The following is a 23,108-nucleotide window of genomic DNA, read 5'->3' as shown; positions in this document are numbered from 1 at the left end:
AGGCAACATCATTATGGAGGTGGGTGAAACTTAGGAAGGCTCTCTGACTTCAATTTATCTGGGTATTTGCTGGGAGAGATTTGCATTTTGGATGCTGTGCTGTTTGCAACTCACTGAGAGAGACCAGCCAGAGTAAATGACAGCTTGGTAGACCTGCACTGTAAGCAGATTTAAAAAAAATTTTTTTTAAAAACATCATCATTGATCATGTGGAACGTAGGTGAGGCTTAGTCTCAGTTTAAATCTTGTGAGGAAACAGAAGCTGGCAGATTGCCTTGTTTAAAGTCAGTGCAGTTTGAAGCCGGTGGGAGAATCTACAGTGGTCCTCACGGAGTCTTGATGCAAAAGAAAGCAATCAGCTGAATGAGCTTGGAAACATTGAAAAGCAACCAGAACAAGGGATTGGGGCCACTACAGTCAAGAGATGGCAAATGAAAGCTTTACTGCTGAGAATATCTGGAGTTGAAAATAATTATTTCGAGGACTGTGGCAAGCCTCTGGACGTAAATAAGATTTATATGTCTTGTAAGAGAATTGTTGGCGGAGGTAAGAAGTAAAACAGAGTGCGTAACATGCAGTAATAAGTAATAATGTTAACTTAATCATATTTGCTTTGTTTAATTCTTTCATTTACAATAAAGCTTGTTTTGAAAAAATGAAAGGAAATTTTGTGCCAAAATTAGCCATTTAGATACGGTTTTAAATGCTAATTGCTCGTAACAAAATAATAATAATCGCTTATTGTCACAAGTAGGCTTCATTGAAGTTACTGTGAAAAGCCCCTAGTTGCCACATTCCTGCACCTGTTCGGGGAGGCCGGTACGGGAATTGAACCGTGCTGCTGGTATTGTTCTGCTTTACAATCCAGCTGTTTAGCCCACTATGCTAAACCAGCCCCTATCTGAATCCATATGCAATTTTTGAAGAGTTGGAGAGTGTGACCAATTGAATGGTTTTGATAGAATGATTGAAATTTACTGCACAGAAGGAGGCCATTCTGCCCATTATGTTTGCACTGGCCATCGAGCCTAATCGCACTTCCCAGCTCTTAGTCTGTGACCCTGCAGTATTTCAACGTCCATATTTGAGTCCTTCGTAAATGTGATGAGGGTTTGAGGCTCTACCATTGTTGTGAGGGGTGAAACCTTACGCCCCGTCACAGCCACAAAATGTGGCGAGCCGTTCAAAAACGGCATGGACCGTGGCGGGAACGGAAGATTTCACCGGCGGGAAAGGACGGTAAACCTCCGAGGTGTTAGCATTCAGTCTGTCAGGAACCCGGCCTAACTGGTTCAGAGGAGGTCATTCATGTTAAGTCCCCACAGCTAGGGTCTGTGAAGACCAACTCTAGAATGCAATGGCGGAGTCGCCTGCTCTCCCCCCAAGTCTGGAACCTTACCTTGTTTGATATTCAGAGACGCCAAACTGTTCACAAAGGATGACATAATCACGGATTCTTCCTCCGGACAGACGGAAAGGTTCTGAAAACACGCAAGCAAAAATAAATTCCCAATGAAATGACTATAAATAGAGGACATTAAATAGTGGGGTAGTGGGCGGCACGGTGGTGCAGTGGTTAGCACTGCTGCCTCATGGTGCCGAGGTCCCGGGTTTGATCCTGGGTCACTGTCCGTTTGCACATTCTCCCCGTGTCTGCGTGGGTTTCGCCCCCACAACCCAAAGATGTGCCGGGTAGGTGGACTGGCCACGATAAATTGTCCCTCAATTGGAAATAATTAATTGGATACTCTAAATTTAAAAAAAAATAGTGGGTGAGAGGGGAGTGCAGTGGGACTGTTGCTGGACTAGTATCCCAGAGGGCCAGGTTAATGCTCTGGAGAACAGGTTCAAATTGCACCACGGCAACTGTTGGAATTTAACTTCAACTAATAAATATAATAACTTGCCATAAAAACCCCATCTGGTTCCATGTTCTTCAGGGAAGGAAATCTGCCGTCCTTACCCGGTCTGGCCTACACGTGACTCCAGACCCACAGCAATGGGGTTTGACTATTAAATGCCCTCTGAAATGGCCGAGCGAGACACTCAGTTCAAAGGGCAATTAGGGATGGACAATCGATGCTGGCCCAGCCGGCGACGCCCACATCCCTGGAAAACTTTTTTAAATATATAAAAGACAAATTTTTAATAACTTTGATTAACACATAAACCCAGTCTGGGCACAAGACGGTAAAGGACCAAATCCAGGCTAATCACACCGTGGCTTTTCTGTCAATAGATTGAGTTGTGCCCCATCAATCCTGTTCCCGCTGGCCTGAGGTGAAGCTGCTGTCTGAGAGTGTCCTCCCTCATTTCACACTGCTCTAAATCTCGACCCCTGGAGCCTTCAGCCCCATGACAAAGGTTTTCCACTTACCTGAATTGTTTCATTGAGCAGAACCGCATCAAAGTGGGCCAGGTAAGTGACAAAGTAGCGCTGAATCACCTTCTTAAACTTGTGCAGCAGCCTTCGAAGCTCCTCCATCATGAACAGCAGCTCTGCCAAGTTACTGGAACAGAAGGAACGCAACGTAACCCACAGTAGGCCAAAATCCTGAACCAGAACAGGAAGCGACGAGGCTCTCTCAGCCCTTTGCCCAACCCTTCCGGCACATTCCCACTGTGACTTCAGCACAAGGCATTTAAACTAGGCCGGGTCCCCTAAACCTCAGCTCCTGGGGTGTTCTGGGTATTCCCAAACCCTATGGATCTGTCAGTGATGTGGAGGAGATTTGATAGGGTTCACTGTGTCCATGCTGGGGTCAGGAGCATTCAGCTGTTCCTGCATTAGAACACAGACCCCACTTCAAAAGGGTCTCACTGGCTGTTAAACGCTTCGGGATGTCCTGAGGTCATGAGAGATGCTATATAAATGCAAGTCTCGCTTACTTCCGCATCTTATGGTGAGCTGCATTCATCCTAGTTCCTGCTATCTGCCCAAGAAAAAATGTGCTGTGTTTTTAACGGCTCATACCTTCACAACGAAGGGGAGGCAGTGGCACAGTGACATTGTCACTGGACGAGTAATCCAGTGACCCAGAGCAAGATCTGGGGACCTGGGTTCAAATCCCACTCCAGCAGATGGTGAAAATTTGAATTCACTAAAAATCTGGAATTTAAATTAAACTGTTGTCAATTGTTGTAAAACCCCGTCTGGTTCACTTCCCTTTAGGGAAGGGAATCTGCTACCCTTGCCTTGCCCAGTATAGGGGGTCCAAACTCCCTGCAATAGGGTTGACTCTCAATTGATTCGATGGCCAATAAATGTGATGCTCACCCAGAATTGTAATGAATGGCAGGCCCGAAGGGCACAATGGCCTCCTTCTATTTTCCATGGAAATTTTTTTTTTTTTTTTAAATACGCCTTCACGTGATTGAGGTGTCCGAATAATTGAAGGTTACCAAGTTTGTGACAAGGTTTAGCGTCCTGGTTCTGCGGAGATGGTCCTTGCAGAGGCTGCAGCAGTCATGAAGAGACTTTCTCCAGTTGTTTTGTGCAAATCGAGGTTTGACATCGAGGAACAAAAAGATCTCCGTGAACCGCCTTCAGTGCAGTTTGGCTTTCCTGTCAGGTTCAGTGTGGGACAGCCACTGTGGAACTCCCAGGACCCCCTGTCGCTGCACACCCTTTAAACGGTGTCAGTACGTTTATATCACCTCCAGCTACCCCAACTCATTGCTTTCTGCTCTGAAGCCAATTTGTTTTATCCAATTGGCCACTGACTCTCCCATCCCATGAGCCTCCATTTTCCGAACCAGTCTTTTATGTGGTTTCAATGTCGGCTGCGGGATTCTCCATCAGCGGGATTCTCAGCATCATTCAGGACTGAGGTGAGGAGAAATTGCTGTATTCAGAGAGTCGTTAATCTTTGGAAATCTTTGGAAAGCACGGGTTAGATACAGAGTAAAGCTCCCTCTACACTGTCCCCATCAAACACTCCCAGGACAGGTACAGCACGGGGTTAGATACAGAGTAAAGCACCCTCTACACTGTCCCCATCAAACACTCCCCAGGACAGGTACAGCACGGGATTAGATACAGAGTAAAGCTCCCTCTACACTGTCCCCATCAAACACTCCCAGGACAGGTACAGCACGGGATTAGATACAGAGTAAAGCTCCCCCTACACTGTCCCCATCAAACACTCCCCAGGACAGGTACAGCACGGGGTTAGATACAGTGTAAAGCTCCCTCTACACTGTCCCCATCAAACACTCCCAGGACCGGGACAGCACAGGGTTAGATACAGAGTAAAGCTCCCTCTACACTGTCCCCATCAAACACTCCCAGGACAGGTACAGCACGGGGTTAGATACAGAGTAAAGCTCCCTCTACACTGTCCCATCAAACACTCCCAGGACAAGTACAGCACGGGGTTAGATACAGAGTAAAGCTCCCTCTACACTGTCCCCATCAAACACTCCCAGGACAGGTACAGCACGGGGTTAGATACAGAGTAAAGCTCCCTCTACACTGTCCCCACCAAACACTCCCAGGACAGGTACAGCACGGGGTTAGATACAGAGTAAAGCTCCCTCTACACTGTCCCCAACTAACACTCCCAGGACAGGTACAGCACAGGGTTAGATACAGAGTAAAGCTCCCTCTACACTGTCCCCAACTAACACTCCCAGGACAAGTACAGCACGGGGTTAGATACAGAGTAAAGCTCCCTCTACACTGTCCCCAACTAACACTCCCAGGACAAGTACAGCACGGGGTTAGATACAGAGTAAAGCTCCCTCTACACTGTCCCCACCAAACACTCCCAGGACAGGTACAGCACGGGGTTAGATACAGAGTAAAGCTCCCTCTACACTGTCCCCATCAAACACTCCCAGGACAGGTACAGCACGGGGTTAGATACAGAGTAAAGCTCCCTCTACACTGTCCCCATCAAGCACTCCCAGGACAGGTACAGCACGGGGTTAGATACAGAGTAAAGCTCCCCCTACACTGTCCCCATCAAACACTCCCAGGACAGGTACAGCATGGGGTTCGATACAGAGTAAAGCTCCCTCTACATTGTCCCCATAAAACACTCCCAGGACAGGTACAGCACGGGGTTAGATACAGAGTAAAGCTCCCTCTACACTGTCCCCATCAAACACTCCCAGGACAGGTACAGCACGGGGTTAGATACAGAGTAAAGCTCCCTCTACACTGTCCCCATCAAACACTCCCAGGACAGGTACAGCACGGGGTTAGATACAGAGTAAAGCTCCCTCTACACTGTCCCCATCAAACACTCCCAGGACAAGTACAGCACGGGGTTAGATACAGAGTAAAGCTCCCTCTACACTGTCCCCACCAAACACTCCCAGGACAGGTACAGCACGGGGTTAGATACAGAGTAAAGCTCCCTCTACACTGTCCCCATCAAACACTCCCAGGACAGGTACAGCACGGGGTTAGATACAGAGTAAAGCTCCCTCTACACTGTCCCCATCAAACACTCCCAGGACAGGTACAGCACGGGGTTAGATACAGAGTAAAGCTCCCCCTACACTGTCCCCATCAAACACTCCCAGGACAGGTACAGCATGGGGTTCGATACAGAGTAAAGCTCCCTCTACATTGTCCCCATCAAACACTCCCAGGACAGGTACAGCACGGGGTTAGACACAGAGTAAAGCTCCCCCTACACTGCCCCCATTAAACACTCCCAGGACAGGTACAGCACGGGGTTAGATACAGAGTAAAGCTCCCTCTACACTGTCCCCATCAAACACTCCCAGGACAGGTACAGCAACAGGGTTAGATACAGAGTAAAGCTCCCTCTACACTGTCCCCATAAAACACTCCCAGGACAGGTACAGCACGGCGTTAGATACAGATTAAAGCTCCCTCTACACTGTCCCCATCAAACACTCCCAGGACAGGTACAGCACGGGGTTAGATACAGAGTAAAGCTCCCTTTGCACTGTCCCCATCAAACACTCCCAGGACAGGTACAGCACGGGGTTACATACAGAGTAAAGCTCCCTCTACACTGTCCCCATCAAACACTCCCAGGACAGGTACAGCACGGGGTTAGATACAGAGTAAAGCTCTCCCTACACTGTCTCCATCAAACACTCCCAGGACAGGTACAGCAACGGGGTTAGATACAGAGTAAAGCTCCCTCTACACTGTCCCCATCAAACACTCCCAGGAGAGGTACAGCACGGGGTTAGATACAGAGTAAAGCTCCCTCTACACTGTCCCCATCAAACACTCCCAGGACAGGTACAGCACGGGGTTAGATACAGAGTAAAGCTCCCTCTGCACTGTCCGCATCACACACTCCCAGGACAGGTACAGCACGGGGTTAGATACAGAGTAAAGCTCCCTCCAAACTGTCCCCATCAAACACTCCCAGGACAGGTACAGCACGAGGTTAGATACAGAGTAAAGCTCCCTCTACACTGTCCCCATCAAACACTCCCAGGACAGGTACTGCACGGGGTTAGATACAGAGTAAAGCTCCCTCTACACTGTCCCCATCAAACACTCCCAGGGCAGGTACAGCACGGGGTTAGATACAGAGCAAAGCTCCCTCTACACTGTCCCCATCAAACACTCCCAGGACAGGTACAGCACGGGGTTAGATACAGAGTAAAGCTCCCTCTACACTGTCCCCATCAAACACTCCCAGGACAGGTACAGCACAGGGTTAGATACAGAGTAAAGCTCCCTCTACACTGTCCCCATCAAACACTCCCAGGACAGGTACAGCACGGGGTTAGATACAGAGTAAAGCTCCCTCGACACTGGCCCCATCAAACACCCCTCAGTCAATACAGAGCGAAGTTTCCACAATGCTGTCCCATTCAACCTTCACTTGAGAAGTTCAGCATGGGTTAGATAGTGAATGAAAATTACTTTCTGCTGTATGATCAGACTCTCCTCAGGCAGATACAGAAAGAGGTACACAACATCGAATTGGGCCATTTAAGCCCTCAATTGTGTCCTGCTATTCAGTTTGATCTGGCTGATTCATATATATCTCTATTATTTTATCCAAGTCATTTCATAACATAGTGAAAAGATACGGCCCCAGTACAGATTGAGTCTGTCAATTTGTGTTAGTAACCTTTGGTTGTCGTCTCTGCCTCCTACCTCCGAACCAACTCCAAACACAAACTGCCTTAGTTCGAAGTGTTTCGGTTGTTGTGAACGGTCTCACGTGTGGAACCTTGCCAAATGTCTTCTGGAAGCCCATCTATATAAGATCCAGAGACAAGAGCCACGGGAGGTCCGCCTCAAAAAGTTTTAGTTTGTTGGACGAAACCGTTCTAAATCGCTGATCACTCCAGGGCAATGTGTTCACCCGAATAACACACTCTGCCCCGAATAACAATGTACCGCAGCCTACCCCCACTACAGCACCCCTTTATAATATAACTGAGCCTTTCCCCTCCCCATCGGTCTCAGTCGATTTCCCGCCTTCACCTGTCCACATAGTCCTCAGGGGTCTTTGTTTTGGTGATGTTCTCCGCGTGTCGCACAAGCCACGAAATCTCATCGCGGGAAAATGACAGCGCCATGAAGACGAAGAGGATCTGGATGGAAGAGAGTGGAAATTTACAACGAGAGCTGCAAGTCATTCCATCAGGACTCCGAGACAAATAAGGAGTTCATCATTCATTTCCTGAGCAGGCTGAAGTCAACCGAGCCCTGAAATGCATATGGGGGAGCCCCTTGCTACCCCGTCCACCACCCCAAATACTACCGGCCACCTCCTTGATAACTGCTGCACCAGCAAATGAAAAGAGGATCAGATTCGATGGGCGAGGCCACTGTAGCCGAATAGTCAGTTGATTTGTCACCACTTGAGCTCATTGATCAATAACGGTGAGGTTCTGGAGGGCTGTCAGCACCCCTATGACAATTACCCAAGCACTAAAACCAACTACAGGGGCAGCTTGTCACTGAAGAAAGACAAACACATAATGTGTGACCAATGTCAGAGTGTAAATTGCAGCCAGTAGTTCTTTTACTCTTTCTTGTGATGTGGCATCGCTGGCTGCGCCCAGCATTTATTGCCTGTCCCTAATTACCCCTTGAGATGTGGGTGGTGAGCTGCCTTCTTGAACCGCTGCAGTCCGTGTGGTGTAGGTACACCCACTGTGCTGTTAGGGAGGGAGTTCCAGGATGTCGCCCCAGCGACAGTGAAGGAACGGCCGATATATTTCCCAGTCAGGGTGGTGAGTGACTTGGAGGGGAACCTCCAGGTGGTGGGGTTCCCAGGTATCTGCTGCTCTTGTCCTTCTAGATGGTAGAGGTCGTGGGTTTGGAAGGTGCTGTCTGAGGAACCTTGGTGAGTTACTGCAGTGCATCTTGTAGATGGTACACACGGCTGCCACTGTGCGTCGATGGTGGAGGGAGTGAATGTTTGTGGAAGGGGAGCAATCAAGTGGGGCTGCTTTGTCCTGGATGGTGTTGAGCTTCTTGAGTGTTGTTGGAGCTGCGCTCATCCAGGCAAGTGGAGAGTATTCCATCACACTCCTGACTTGTGCCTTGTAGATGGTGGACAGGCTTTGGGGGGGTCAGGAGGTGAGTTACTCACCGCAGGATTCCCAGCCTCTGACCTGCTCTGGTAGCCACAGTATTTATACATAGAACATAGAACATAGAACAATACAGCGCAGTACAGGCCCTTAGGCCCACGATGTTGCACCGAAACAAAAGCCATCTAACCTACACTATGCCATTATCATCCATATGTTTATCCAATAAACTTTTAAATGCCCTCAATGTTGGCGAGTTCACTACTGTAGCAGGTAGGGCATTCCACGTCCTCACTACTCTTTGCGTAAAGAACCTACCTCTGACCTCTGTCCTATATCTATTACCCCTCAGTTTAAAGTTATGTCCCCTCGTGCCAGCCATATCCATCCGCGGGAGAAGGCTCTCACTGTCCACCCTATCCAACCCCCTGATCATTTTGTATGCCTCTATTAAGTCTCCTCTTAACCTTCTTCTCTCCAACGAAAACAACCTCAAGTCCATCAGCCTTTCCTCATAAGATTTTCCCTCCATACCAGGCAACATCCTGGTAAATCTCCTCTGCACCCGCTCCAAAGCCTCCACGTCCTTCCTATAATGCGATGACCAGAACTGTACGCAATACTCCAAATGCGGCCGTACCAGAGTTCTGTACAGCTGCAAAATGACCTCCTGACTCCGGAACTCAATCCCTCTACCAATAAAGGCCAACACTCCATAGGCCTTCTTCACAACCCTATCAACCTGGGTGGCAACTTTCAGGGATCTATGTATATGGACACCTAGATCCCTCTGCTCATCCACACTTTCAAGAACTTTACCATTCGCCAAATATTCCGCATTCCTGTTATTCCTTCCAAAGTGAATCACCTCACACTTCTCTACATTAAACTCCATTTGCCACCTCTCAGCCCAGCTCTGCAGCTTATCTATATCCCTCTGTAATCTGCTACATCCTTCCACACTATCGACAACACCACCGACTTTAGTATCGTCTGCAAATTTACTCACCCACCCTTCTGCGCCTTCCTCTAGGTCATTGATAAAAATGACAAACAGCAACGGCCCCAGAACAGATTCTTGTGGTACTCCACCTGTAACTGAACTCCATTCTGAACATTTCCCATCAACCACCACCCTCTGTCTTCTTTCAGCTAGCCAATTTCTGATCCACATCTCTAAATCACCCTCAATCCCCAGCCTCCGTATTTTTTGCAATAGCCTACCGTGGGGAACCTTATCAAACGCTTTGCTGAAATCCATATACACCACATCAACTGCTCTACCCTCGTCTACCTGTTCAGTCACCTTCTCAAAGAACTCAATAAGGTTTGTGAGGCATGACCTACCCTTTACAAAGCCATGCTGACTATCCCTGATCATATTATTCCTATCTAGATGATTATAAATCTTCTCTTATAATCCCCTCCAAGACTTTACCCACTACAGACGTGAGGCTCACCAGTCTATAGTTGCCGGGGTTGTCTCTGCTCCCCTTTTTGAACAAAGGGACCACATTTGCTGTCCTCCAGTCCTCTGGCACTATTCCTGTAGCCAATGATGACATAAAAATCAAAGCCAAAGGTCCAGCAATCTCTTCCCTGGCCTCCCAGAGAATCCTAGGATAAATCCCATCAGGTCCCGGGGACTTATCTATTTTCAGCCTGTCCAGAATTGCCAACACCTCTTCCCGACGTACCTCAATGCCATCTATTCTATTAGCCTGGGGCTCAGCATTCTCCTCCACAACATTATCTTTTTCCTGAGTGAATACTGACGAAATATATTCATTTAGTATCTCGCCTATCTCTTCAGACTCCACACACAATTTCCCATCCCTGTCCTTGACTGGTCCTACTCTTTCCCTAGTCATTCGCTTATTCCTGACATACCTATAGAAAGCTTTTGGGTTTTCCTTGATCCTTCCTGCCAAATACTTCTCATGTCCCCTCCTTGCTCGTCTTAGCTCTCTCTTTAGATCCTTCCTCGCTACCTTGTAACTATCCATCGCCCCAACTGAAACTTCACACTTCATCTTCACATAGGCCTCCTTCTTCCTCTTAACAAGAGATTCCACTTCCTTGGTAAACCACGGTTCCCTCGCTCGACGCCTTCCTCCCTGCCTGACCGGTACATACTTATCAAGAACACGCAGTAGCTGATCCTTGAACAAGCCCCACTTATCCAGTGTGCCCAACACTTGCAGCCTACTTCTCCACCTTATCCCCCCAAGTCACGTCTAATGGCATCATAATTGCCCTTCCCCCAGCTATAACTCTTGCCCTGCGGTGTATACTTATCCCTTTCCATCATTAACGTAAACGTCACCGAATTGTGGTCACTGTCCCCAAAGTGCTCTCCTACCTCCAAATCCAACACCTGGCCTGGTTCATTACCCAAAACCAAATCCAACGTGGCCTCGCCTCTTGTTGGCCTGTCAACATATTGTTTCAGGAAACCCTCCTGCACACACTGTACAAAAAACGACCCATCTATTGTACTCGAACTATATCTTTTCCAGTCAATATTTGGAAAGTTAAAGTCTCCCATAATAACTACCCTGTTACTTTCGCTCATATCCAGAATCATCTTCGCCATCATTTCCTCTACATCCCTAGAACTATCAGGAGGCCTATAAAAAACTCCCAACAGGGTGACCTCTCCTTTCCTGTTTCTAACTTCAGCCCATACTACCTCGGAAGAAGAGTCCCCATCTAGCATCCTCTCCGCCACCGTAATACTGCTCTTGACTAGCAGCGCCACACCTCCCCCTCTTTTGCCTCCTTCTCTGAGCTTACTAAAACACCTAAACCCCGGAACCTGCAACATCCATTCCTGTCCCTGCTCTATCCATGTCTCCGAAATGGCCACAACATCGAAGTCCCAGGTACCAACCCATGCTGCCAGTTCCCCTACCTTGTTTCGTATACTCCTGGCATTGAAGTAGACACACTTCAAACCACCTACCTGAACACTGGCCCCCTCCTGCGACGTCAAATCTGTGCTCCTGACCTCTATACTCTCATTCTCCCTTACCCTAAAACTACAATCCAGGTTCCCATGCCCCTGCTGCATTAGTTTAAACCCCCCCAAAGAGCACTAACAAATCTCCCCCCCAGGATATTTGTGCTCCTCAGGTTCAGATGTAGACCATCCTGTCTATACGGCTGGTCCAGTTCAGTTTCTGGTCAATGGTAACCCCCAGGATGTTGAATGTGGGGGATTCAGCGATGGTAATGCCATTGAATGTCAAGGGTCGATGGTTAGATCCTCTCTTGTAGGAGATGGTCATTGGCTGGCACTTGTGTGGTGTGAATGTAACTTGTCAGCCCGAGCCTGGATATTGTCCGGGTCTCGCTACATTTGGACAGGGACTGCTTCAGTATCTGAGGAGTGGCGAATGGTGCTGAACATTGTGCAGTCATCTGCAAACATCCCCACTTCTGACCTTATGATGGAAGGAAGGTCATTGATGAAGCAGCTGAAGATGGTTGGGGCCGAGGACACGACCCTGAGGAGCTCCTGCAGTGATGTCCTGGAGCTGAGATGATTGACCTCCAACCACCACAACCACCTTCCTTTGTGCCGGGTATGACTCCGACCAGCAGAGAGTTTCCCCCCTGATTCCCATTGACTCCAGTTTAGCTCGGGCTCCTTGATGCCACACTCGGTTAAATGCTGCCTTGATGTCAGGGCAGTCACTCTCCCCTCACCTCTGGCATTCAGCTCTTTGTCCATGTTTGAGCCAAGGCTGTAATGAAGTCAGGAGCTGAGTGACTCTGGCGGAACCCAAACTGAGTGTCCGTGAGCAGGTTATTGCTGAGTAAGTGCTGCTTGACAGCACTGTTGATGACTCCTTCCATCACTTTGCTGATGATGGAGAGTAGACTGATGGGGCAGTAATTGGCTGGGTTGGATTTGTCCTGTTTCTTGTGTACAGGACACATCTGGGCAATTTTCCACATTCCGGGTCGATGCCAGTGTTGTAGCTGCACTGGAACAGCTTGGCTAGGGGTGCGGCAAGTTCTGGAGCACAAGTCTTCAGTACTATTGCTGGGATATTGTCAGGGCCCACAGCCTTTGCAGTATCCTGTGCCTCCAGCCGGTTCTGGAGGTCATGTGGAGTGAATCGTATTGGCTGAATGTATTTCCCGGCTTAATGTTATTTGACTGAAACAGCCAGGGAAAGAGACAAATCGAATGACAATTGACACCAACATTTCCATCCTTTTTTGATAACAAAAGCTCCTTGTATGCAAACATATAAAATCTCAATAAGGTTCTGTGTGGTACCTTTGGTCCTAGCAGGCCAGGCTCCTCAGCCAATACGGTGCTCAGTTCCTTCACGGCACCTCTCAAGAAAATGCGCCTCTCTCGGTGTATGGCCCCACTAAACACAGGACACAGGACACATGTCAGTGTACATGCCCCTACCACTCACTCTCACACACATTGATTGATGCCTGGCTCCAAGCGACAGCTATCAATCAAAATGGCAGCTTCACCCACAATTCCACATTCAGACCATTTCTCTCGCTTCATTCCAAATCAATGAAAAATCCACCTCAAAACTGATCTTCTTTGAGGCAATCAAGAGGTATCGTGCTCGGTTCAACCTTTTTAGCAGTTTCTTCTCCGAACGCAGACATTGGGCTGAATTTTCCCCTCCGTGCCGGGACATCCATAGCGAGGGCTGTAAACATATCAGGCCATTCCCGATGGACACCATTTTCCCTGGTTGGGAAGCATGGCGGGCCGTGACCCAACACCCGCGTAAAGTAACGGCGGATCACCACTTGACTGCCTGCGGAATGTCCAATTTTCCCTGACATTAGTATTCTCAACAAGGCGGGTGGGTTCCTGAGGCCTGTGAGAACGAGTGTGGGCAAGTCAATGTGCAAACCTGTTCTGCGGGCAGGAACATTTTGACAGGTAGCTTGAAAGGTCTTGCCAACTTCAGATGTGATAATGTAATGGTGTGGGATGGTTTAAGTATGTTTTCAATGCAGTGATTGATCAAAAGGCTCTGTCCTTAAGAGGTAAGTGACTATTAAATTGAACAACATTGGGAGGGATTTTCTGGCCCTGTCCGCCACTCAGATTGTCTGGTCCTGCCAAACGTCAATGGACGTTTTGCGCTGCCGAATGTCCTGTGGCAGGTCTCGTCATGATGGGGCCGGTGATCCCAGCTATTGTGTAAGTGTTCACATGCATTAGAGCACTTTATCTAGTGGATAAAGTACTCTTCTGAATACAACAGTATTGAAAATCTCATTTAAATGGGTCAGCTGGATACTGTGATTTGGGTTTTACAGTGAGAAAAGTCACACTCTCCCTGTGATGCTATCTCCCTCTCTGAAACTGTCTCCCTCTCCGTCTGATACTGTGTCCATCTCTTTCTCTCTCTCACTGATACTGCCTCGCTCCCCTCTCTCTCTGACACTGAGAACCAGCTTCACATGTCAGAGACAGGAATCGGGAGAGCGGACTAACTGTGCCATTGAGACCCTGCCTCCGTTGGGAGATGGAAGTTTCCTGGAGGTTCGTCCCAGTTTCTGCAGTCATAACCGGCAGACCCAAGTTGGGGCAGCCCGGCAGCAGGTCTGCTGAAGGATTTGCCACAGCCACCAATTTTTTCAAATTCGCATGGCCCCTTAAAGGCACAGACATAGGCATGGATGAGAGCGTAGACTCATATTAAAGGATTAACACTGTTTACTAAGTTAAAGAAAAGTCTGGACTTTGCTTGAATGACAGCTATATAAAGTTATACTAAACTATTTTTTCTGTGATCTCTTTTGTCAATGGCTCAATGTTAATTTGAACATACAGTTAATATTTGCACAAGGTGTGAAGTGCTTAAGGCCTCTGTTTATGCTTTGAGGATCTGGTCGATTGATCAGGGTTGCAGAAAAAGCAGTTATTTTTCAGGAAAATTGTGAACGGGTGTTTTTTTAAGCAGTTCCATACATGTCATTGTTAATATCAGGACCATTGGTTCTGCATAGAGTGGACACTGGGTGAATGGGCATGAAGGTGTCATGAGTTGGCATGGATGGTATAAGGTGCCATTTGGGGTGGGAGGAGTCATGAGTTCGCATTGAGGTGGCATGGGGGCCAAGAGGGACCATTGAAAGTGTGGGGTCATGGGTTGGCATTCAGAGTATGAGGGGTCATCGGGGGTGGGTAGGGGAGCATGAGTTGGAATCAGAGTTAGATGGGGCCGCAGGGGTGGCAGGGGTGGGCACAAATAAGACCTTTTGAACTTGCCTTTCAAAATGTTCCCGTTATCACCCACATGAGACACATGGGGTTGGAGCCGTCAACCGCCCCGTGAGTCTCGGTGAATGAGAGCTCCGGCGAAGGGGGTGGGGAACACCAAATCAGCCATAGTTCAGTTGTGTATAACGTCAGCCAGCTATGGCACTGACAGTGCAGGCCCGGGTGGGGCCTGCTGTACATTGTAAATACTAGAGTGTGTTAAGAAACCAACTGTCTGGAATCTGCTCAGTTCGGACCTGTTTGTGGTCTACAAAAGTTCCCGAACCCAGGCTAACGTTCACAGTTCCTCTCAGATCCGTGAGTCAGGTGTCCTAAAGAGGCCGGACACAGTGAAAATTGTGTGGGTTGGGGGGGGGGGGGGGGGGGGGGGGCGAGTCCCTCCCACACGTGCTCTCACACACTGACACTCTCTCAAAGCCAATCCGAGATTATGGGGTCTGATTACCCTTTCGAAGCGGCTTCTTCCCGGCATTCCTTACTGTCTGCAATCCGCTTGCTGTATCTGTAAAACAGCCCATCACAGCATCACAGTCACATCATCAAACCTCAGCAGCAGCCAAAAGCAAAGAATTAAAAAAGGAAAGTACATCAGGAATATAGACACAGTCAGTCAGGCCAGATATCCCCCAGAACAAACATCCTCCACACTGTCCCCATCAAACTCTCCCAGGACAGGTACAGCACGGGGTTAGATACAGAGTAAAGCTCCCTCTACACTGTCCCCATCAAACACTCCCAGGGCAGGTACAGCACGGGGTTAGATACAGAGTAAAACTCCCTCTACACTGTCCCCATCAAACTCTCCCAGGACAGGTACAGCGCAGGGTTAGATACAGAGTAAAGCTCCCTCTACACTGTCCCCATCAAACACTCCCAGGACAGGTACAGCACGGGGTTAGATACAGAGTAAAGCTCCCTCTACACTGTCCCCATCAAACACTCCCAGGACAGGTACAGCACGGGGTTAGATACAGAGTAAAGCTCCCTCTACACTGTCCCCATCAAACACTCCCAGGACAGGTACAGCGCAGGGTTAGATACAGAGTAAAGCTCCCTCTACACTGTCCCCATCAAACACTCCCAGGACAGGTACAGCACGGGGTTAGATACAGAGTAAAGCTCCCTCTACACTGTCACCATCAAACACTCCCAGGACAGGTACAGCACGGGGTTAGGTACAGAGTAAAGCTCCCTCTACACTGTCACCATCAAACATTCCCAGGACAGGTACAGCACGGGGTTAGATACAGAGTAAAGCTCCTTCTACACTGTCCCCATCAAACACTCCCAGGACAGGTACAGCACGGGGTTAGATACAGAGTAAAGCTCCCTCTACACTGTCCCAATCAAACACTCCCAGGACAGGTACAGCGCGGGGTGAGATACAGAGTAAAGCTCCCTCTACACTGTCCCCATCAAACACTCCCAGGACAGGTACAGCGCGGGGTGAGATACAGAGTAAAGCTCCCTCTACACTGTCCCCATCAAACACTCCCAGGACAGGTACAGCACGGGGTTAGATACAGAGTAAAGCTCCCTCTACACTGTCCCCATCAAACACTCCCAGGACAGGCACAGCCCGGGGTTAGACACAGAGTAAAGCTCCCTCTACACTGTCCCCATCAAACACTCCCAGGACAGAGACAGCACGGGGTTAGATACAGAGTAAAGCTCCCTCTACACTGTCCCCATCAAACGCTCCCAGGACAGGTACAGCACGGGGTTAGATACAGAGTAAAGCTCCCTCTACCCTGTCCCCATCAAACACTCCCAGGACAGGTACAGCACGGGGTTAGAAACAGAGTAAAGCTTCCTCTACACTGTCCCCATCAAACACTCCCAGGACAGGTACAGCACGGGGTTAGATACAGAGTAAAGCTCCATCTACACTGCCCCATCAAACACTCCCAGGACTGGTACAGCACGGGGTTAGATACAGAGTGAAGCTCCCTCTACCCTGTCCCCATCAAACACTCCCAGGACAGGTACAGCACGGGGTTAGATACAGAGTAAAGCTTCCTCTACACTGTCCCCATCAAACACTCCCAGGACAGGTACAGCACGGGGTTAGATACAGAGTAAAGCTCCCTCTACACTGTCCCCATCAAACACTCCCAGGACAGGTACAGCACGGGGTTAGATACAGAGTAAAGCTCCCTCTACACTGTCCCCATCAAACACACCCAGGACAGGTACAGCACGGGGTTAGATACAGAGTAAAGCTCCCTCTACACTGTCCCCATCAAACACTCCCAGGGCAGGTACAGCACGGGGTTAGATACAGAGTAATGCTCCCTCTACACTGTCCACATCAAACACTCCCAGGACAGGTACAGCACGGGGTTAGATACAGAGTATAGCTCCCTCTACACTGTCCCCATCAAACACTCCCAGGACAGGTACAGCACGGGGTTAGATACAGGGTGAAGCTCCCTTTACACTGTCCCCATCAAACACTCCCAGGACAGGTACAGCACGGGGTTAGATACAGAGTAAAGCTCCCTCTACACTGTCCCCATCAAACACTCCCAGGACAGGTACAGCACGGGGTTAGATACAGAGTAAAGCTCCCTCTACACTGTCCCCATCAAACACTCCCAGGACAGGTACAGCACGCGGTTAGATACAGAGTAAAGCTCCCTTTACACTGTCCCCATCAAACACTCCCAGGACAGGTACAGCACGGGGTTAGATACAGAGTAAAGCTCCCTCTACACTGTCCCCATCAAACACTCCCAGGACAGGTACAGCACGGGGTTAGATACAGAGTAAAGCTCCCTCTACACTGTCCCCATCAAACACTCCCAGGACAGGTACAGCACGGGGTTAGATACAGAGTAAAGCTCCCTCTACACTGTCCCCATCAAACACTCCCAGGACAGGTACAGCACGGGGTTAGATACAGAGTAAAGCTCCCTCTACACTGTCCCCATCAAACACTCCCAGGACAGGTACAGCACGGGGTTAGATACAGAGTAAAGCTCCCTCTGCACTGTCCCCATCAAACACTCCCAGGACAGGTACAGCACGGGGTTAGAGACAGAGTAAAGCTCCCTCTACACTGTCCCCATCAAACACTCCCAGGACAGGTACAGCACGGGGTTAGATACAGAGTAAAGCTCCCTCTACACTGTCCCCATCAAACACTCCCAGGACAGGTACAGCACGGGGTTAGATACAGAGTGAAGCTCCCTCTACCCTGTCCCCATCAAACACTCCCAGGACAGGTACAGCACGGGGTTAGATACAGAGTAAAGCTCCCTCTACACTGTCCCCATCAAACACTCCCAGGACAGGTACAGCACGGGGTTAGATACAGAGTAAAGCTCCCACGACACTGTCCCCATCAAACACTCCCAGGACAGGTACAGCTCGGGGTTAGATACAGAGTAAAGGTCCCTCTACACTGTCCCCATCAAACACTCCCAAGACAGGTACAGCACAGGGTTAGATACAGAGTAAAGTTCCCTCTACACTGTCCCCATCAAACACTCCCAGGACAGGTACAGCACAGGGTTAGATACAGAGTAAAGTTCCCTCTACACTGTCCCCATCAAACACCCCCAGGACAGGTACAGCACAGGGTTAGATACAGAGTAAAGTTCTCTCTACACTGTCCCCATCAAACACTCCCAGGACAGGGACAGCACGGGGATAGATACAGAGTGAAGCTCCCTCTACCCTGTCCCCATCAAACACTCCCAGGACAGGTACAGCACGGGGTTAGATACAGAGTAAAGCTCCCTCTACACTGTCCCCATCAAACATTCCCAGGACAGGTACAGCACGGGGTTAGATACAGAGTAATGCTCCCTCTACACTGTCCCCATCAAACACTCCCAGGACAGGTACAGCACGGGGTTAGATACAGAGTAAAGCTCCCTCTACACTGGCCCCATCAAACACTCCCAGGACAGGTACAGCACGGGGTTAGATACAGAGTAAAGCTCCCTCTACACTGTCCCCATCAAACACTCCCAGGACAGGTACAGCACGGGGTTCGATACAGAGTAAAGCTCCCTCTACACTGTCCCCATCAAACACTCCCAGGACAGGTACAGCACGGGGTTAGATACAGAGTATAGCTCCCTCTACACTGTCCCCATCAAACACTCCCAGGACAGGTACAGCACGGGGTTAGATACAGGGTGAAGCTCCCTTTACACTGTCCCCATCAAACACTCCCAGGACAGGTACAGCACGGGGTTAGATACAGAGTAAAGCTCCCTCTACACTGTCCCCATCAAACACTCCCAGGACAGGTACAGCACGGGGTTAGATACAGAGTAAAGCTCCCTCTACACTGTCCCCATCAAACACTCCCAGGACAGGTACAGCACGGGGTTAGATACAGAGTAAAGCTCCCTCTACACTGTCCCCATCAAACACACCCAGGACAGGTACAGCACGGGGTTAGATACAGAGTAAAGCTCCCTCTACACTGTCCCCATCAAACACTCCCAGGGCAGGTACAGCACGGGGTTAGATACAGAGTAATGCTCCCTCTACACTGTCCACATCAAACACTCCCAGGACAGGTACAGCACGGGGTTAGATACAGAGTATAGCTCCCTCTACACTGTCCCCATCAAACACTCCCAGGACAGGTACAGCACGGGGTTAGATACAGGGTGAAGCTCCCTTTACACTGTCCCCATCAAACACTCCCAGGACAGGTACAGCACGGGGTTAGATACAGAGTAAAGCTCCCTCTACACTGTCCCCATCAAACACTCCCAGGACAGGTACAGCACGGGGTTAGATACAGAGTGAAGCTCCCTCTACACTGTCCCCATCAAACACTCCCAGGACAGGTACAGCACGCGGTTAGATACAGAGTAAAGCTCCCTTTACACTGTCCCCATCAAACACTCCCAGGACAGGTACAGCACGGGGTTAGATACAGAGTAAAGCTCCCTCTACACTGTCCCCATCAAACACTCCCAGGACAGGTACAGCACGGGGTTAGATACAGAGTAAAGCTCCCTCTACACTGTCCCCATCAAACACTCCCAGGACAGGTACAGCACGGGGTTAGATACAGAGTAAAGCTCCCTCTACACTGTCCCCATCAAACACTCCCAGGACAGGTACAGCACGGGGTTAGATACAGAGTAAAGCTCCCTCTACACTGTCCCCATCAAACACTCCCAGGACAGGTACAGCACGGGGTTAGATACAGAGTAAAGCTCCCTCTACACTGTCCCCATCAAACACTCCCAGGACAGGTACAGCATGGATTTAGATACAGTGTAAAGCTCCCTCTACACTGTCCCCATCAAACACTCCCAGGACAGGTACAGCACGGGGTTAGATACAGAGTAAAGCTCCCTCTGCACTGTCCCCATCAAACACTCCCTGGACAGGTACAGCACGGGGTTAGAGACAGAGTAAAGCTCCCTCTACACTGTCCCCATCAAACACTCCCAGGACAGGTACAGCACGGGGTTAGATACAGAGTAAAGCTCCCTCTACACTGTCCCCATCAAACACTCCCAGGACAGGTACAGCACGGGGTTAGATATAGAGTGAAGCTCCCTCTACCCTGTCCCCATCAAACACTCCCAGGACAGGTACAGCACGGGGTTAGATACAGAGTAAAGCTCCCTCTACACTGTCCCCATCAAACACTCCCAGGACAGGTACAGCACGGGGTTAGATACAGAGTAAAGCTCCCACGACACTGTCCCCATCAAACACTCCCAGGACAGGTACAGCTCGGGGTTAGATACAGAGTAAAGGTCCCTCTACACTGTCCCCATCAAACACTCCCAAGACAGGGACAGCACAGGGTTAGATACAGAGTAAAGTTCCCTCTACACTGTCCCCATCAAACACTCCCAGGACAGGTACAGCACAGGGTTAGATACAGAGTAAAGTTCCCTCTACACTGTCCCCATCAAACACCCCCAGGACAGGTACAGCACAGGGTTAGATACAGAGTAAAGTTCTCTCTACACTGTCCCCATCAAACACTCCCAGGACAGGGACAGCACGGGGATAGATACAGAGTGAAGCTCCCTCTACCCTGTCCCCATCAAACACTCCCAGGACAGGTACAGCACGGGGTTAGATACAGAGTAAAGCTCCCTCTACACTGTCCCCATCAAATACTCCCAGGACAGGTACAGCACGGGGTTAGATACAGAGTAATGCTCCCTCTACACTGTCCCCATCAAACACTCCCAGGACAGGTACAGCACGGGGTTAGATACAGAGTAAAGCTCCCTCTACACTGGCCCCATCAAACACTCCCAGGACAGGTACAGCACGGGGTTAGATACAGAGTAAAGCTCCCTCTACACTGTCCCCATCAAACACTCCCAGGACAGGTACAGCACGGGGTTCGATACAGAGTAAAGCTCCCTCTACACTGTCCCCATCAAACACTCCCAGGACAGGTACAGCACGGGGTTAGATACAGAGTATAGCTCCCTCTACACTGTCCCCATCAAACACTCCCAGGACAGGTACAGCACGGGGTTAGATACAGGGTGAAGCTCCCTTTACACTGTCCCCATCAAACACTCCCAGGACAGGTACAGCACGGGGTTAGATACAGAGTAAAGCTCCCTCTACACTGTCCCCATCAAACACTCCCAGGACAGGTACAGCACGGGGTTAGATACAGAGTAAAGCTCCCTCTACACTGTCCCCATCAAACACTCCCAGGACAGGTACAGCACGCGGTTAGATACAGAGTAAAGCTCCCTTTACACTGTCCCCATCAAACACTCCCAGGACAGGTACAGCACGGGGTTAGATACAGAGTAAAGCTCCCTCTCCACTGTCCCCATCAAACACTCCCAGGACAGGTACAGCACGGGGTTAGATACAGAGTAAAGCTCCCTCTACACTGTCCCCATCAAACACTCCCAGGACAGGTACAGCACGGGGTTAGATACAGAGTAAAGCTCCCTCTACACTGTCCCCATCAAACACTCCCAGGACAGGTACAGCACGGGGTTAGATACAGAGTAAAGCTCCCTCTACACTGTCCCCATCAAACACTCCCAGGACAGGTACAGCACGGGGTTAGATACAGAGTAAAGCTCCCTCTACACTGTCCCCATCAAACACTCCCAGGACAGGTACAGCACGGATTTAGATACAGTGTAAAGCTCCCTCTACACTGTCCCAATCAAACACTCCCAGGACAGGTACAGCACGGGGTTAGATACAGAGTAAAGCTCCCTCTACACTGTCCCCATCAAACACTCCCAGGACAGGTACAGCACGGGGTTAGATACAGAGTAAAGCTCCCTCTGCACTGTCCCCATCAAACACTCCCAGGACAGGTACAGCACGGGGTTAGATACAGAGTAAAGCTCCCTCTACACTGGCCCCATCAAACACTCCCAGGACAGGTACAGCATGGGGTTAGATACAGAGTAAAGCTCCCTCTACACTGTCCCCATCAAACACTCCCAGGACAGGTACAGCACGGGGTTAGATACAGTGTATAGCTCCCTCTACACTGTCCCCATCAAACACTCCCAGGACAGGTACAGCACGGGGTTAGATACAGGGTGAAGCTCCCTTTACACTGTCCCCATCAAACACTCCCAGGACAGGTACAGCACGGGGTTAGATACAGAGTAAAGCTCCCTCTACACTGTCCCCATCAAACACTCCCAGGACAGGTACAGCACGGGGTTAGATACAGAGTAAAGCTCCCTCTACACTGTCCCCATCAAACACTCCCAGGACAGGTACAGCACGCGGTTAGATACAGAGTAAAGCTCCCTTTACACTGTCCCCATCAAACACTCCCAGGACAGGTACAGCACGGGGTTAGATACAGAGTAAAGCTCCCTCTACACTGTCCCCATCAAACACTCCCAGGACAGGTACAGCACGGGGTTAGATACAGAGTAAAGCTCCCTCTACACTGTCCCCATCAAACACTCCCAGGACAGGTACAGCACGGGGTTAGATACAGAGTAAAGCTCCCTCTACACTGTCCCCATCAAACACTCCCAGGACAGGTACAGCACGGGGTTAGATACAGAGTAAAGCTCCCTCTACACTGTCCCCATCAAACACTCCCAGGACAGGTACAGCACGGGGTTAGATACAGAGTAAAGCTCCCTCTACACTGTCCCCATCAAACACTCCCAGGACAGGTACAGCACGGATTTAGATACAGTGTAAAGCTCCCTCTACACTGTCCCAATCAAACACTCCCAGGACAGGTACAGCACGGGGTTAGATACAGAGTAAAGCTCCCTCTACACTGTCCCCATCAAACACTCCCAGGACAGGTACAGCACGGGGTTAGATACAGAGTAAAGCTCCCTCTGCACTGTCCCCATCAAACACTCCCAGGACAGGT

The 23,108-nt window shown here is 49.7% G+C and overlaps 1 protein-coding gene across 1 annotated transcript in view; it reads right to left on the bottom strand.

The window, feature by feature from the left end:
- Positions 1–23,108, bottom strand: part of LOC140405349 (nck-associated protein 1-like) — a 167,822-nt gene that overhangs the window by 94,670 nt on the left and 50,044 nt on the right. Inside the window, exons 8-12 of the mRNA XM_072493647.1 lie at positions 15,219–15,275; positions 12,785–12,881; positions 7,436–7,545; positions 2,378–2,510; positions 1,400–1,481 (exon numbers count right to left, since the gene is read on the bottom strand). Of these exons, the coding sequence (XP_072349748.1) occupies positions 1,400–1,481; positions 2,378–2,510; positions 7,436–7,545; positions 12,785–12,881; positions 15,219–15,275 (479 nt within the window). The remainder of the gene's footprint in view (positions 1–1,399; positions 1,482–2,377; positions 2,511–7,435; positions 7,546–12,784; positions 12,882–15,218; positions 15,276–23,108) is intronic.

Source organism: Scyliorhinus torazame, chromosome X (assembly GCF_047496885.1).
Source record: "Scyliorhinus torazame isolate Kashiwa2021f chromosome X, sScyTor2.1, whole genome shotgun sequence".
NCBI lineage: Eukaryota > Metazoa > Chordata > Chondrichthyes > Carcharhiniformes > Scyliorhinidae > Scyliorhinus > Scyliorhinus torazame.
The sequence above is the reverse complement of the archived record's forward strand: the minus strand, read 5'-3'. Positions and strand labels throughout refer to the sequence as shown.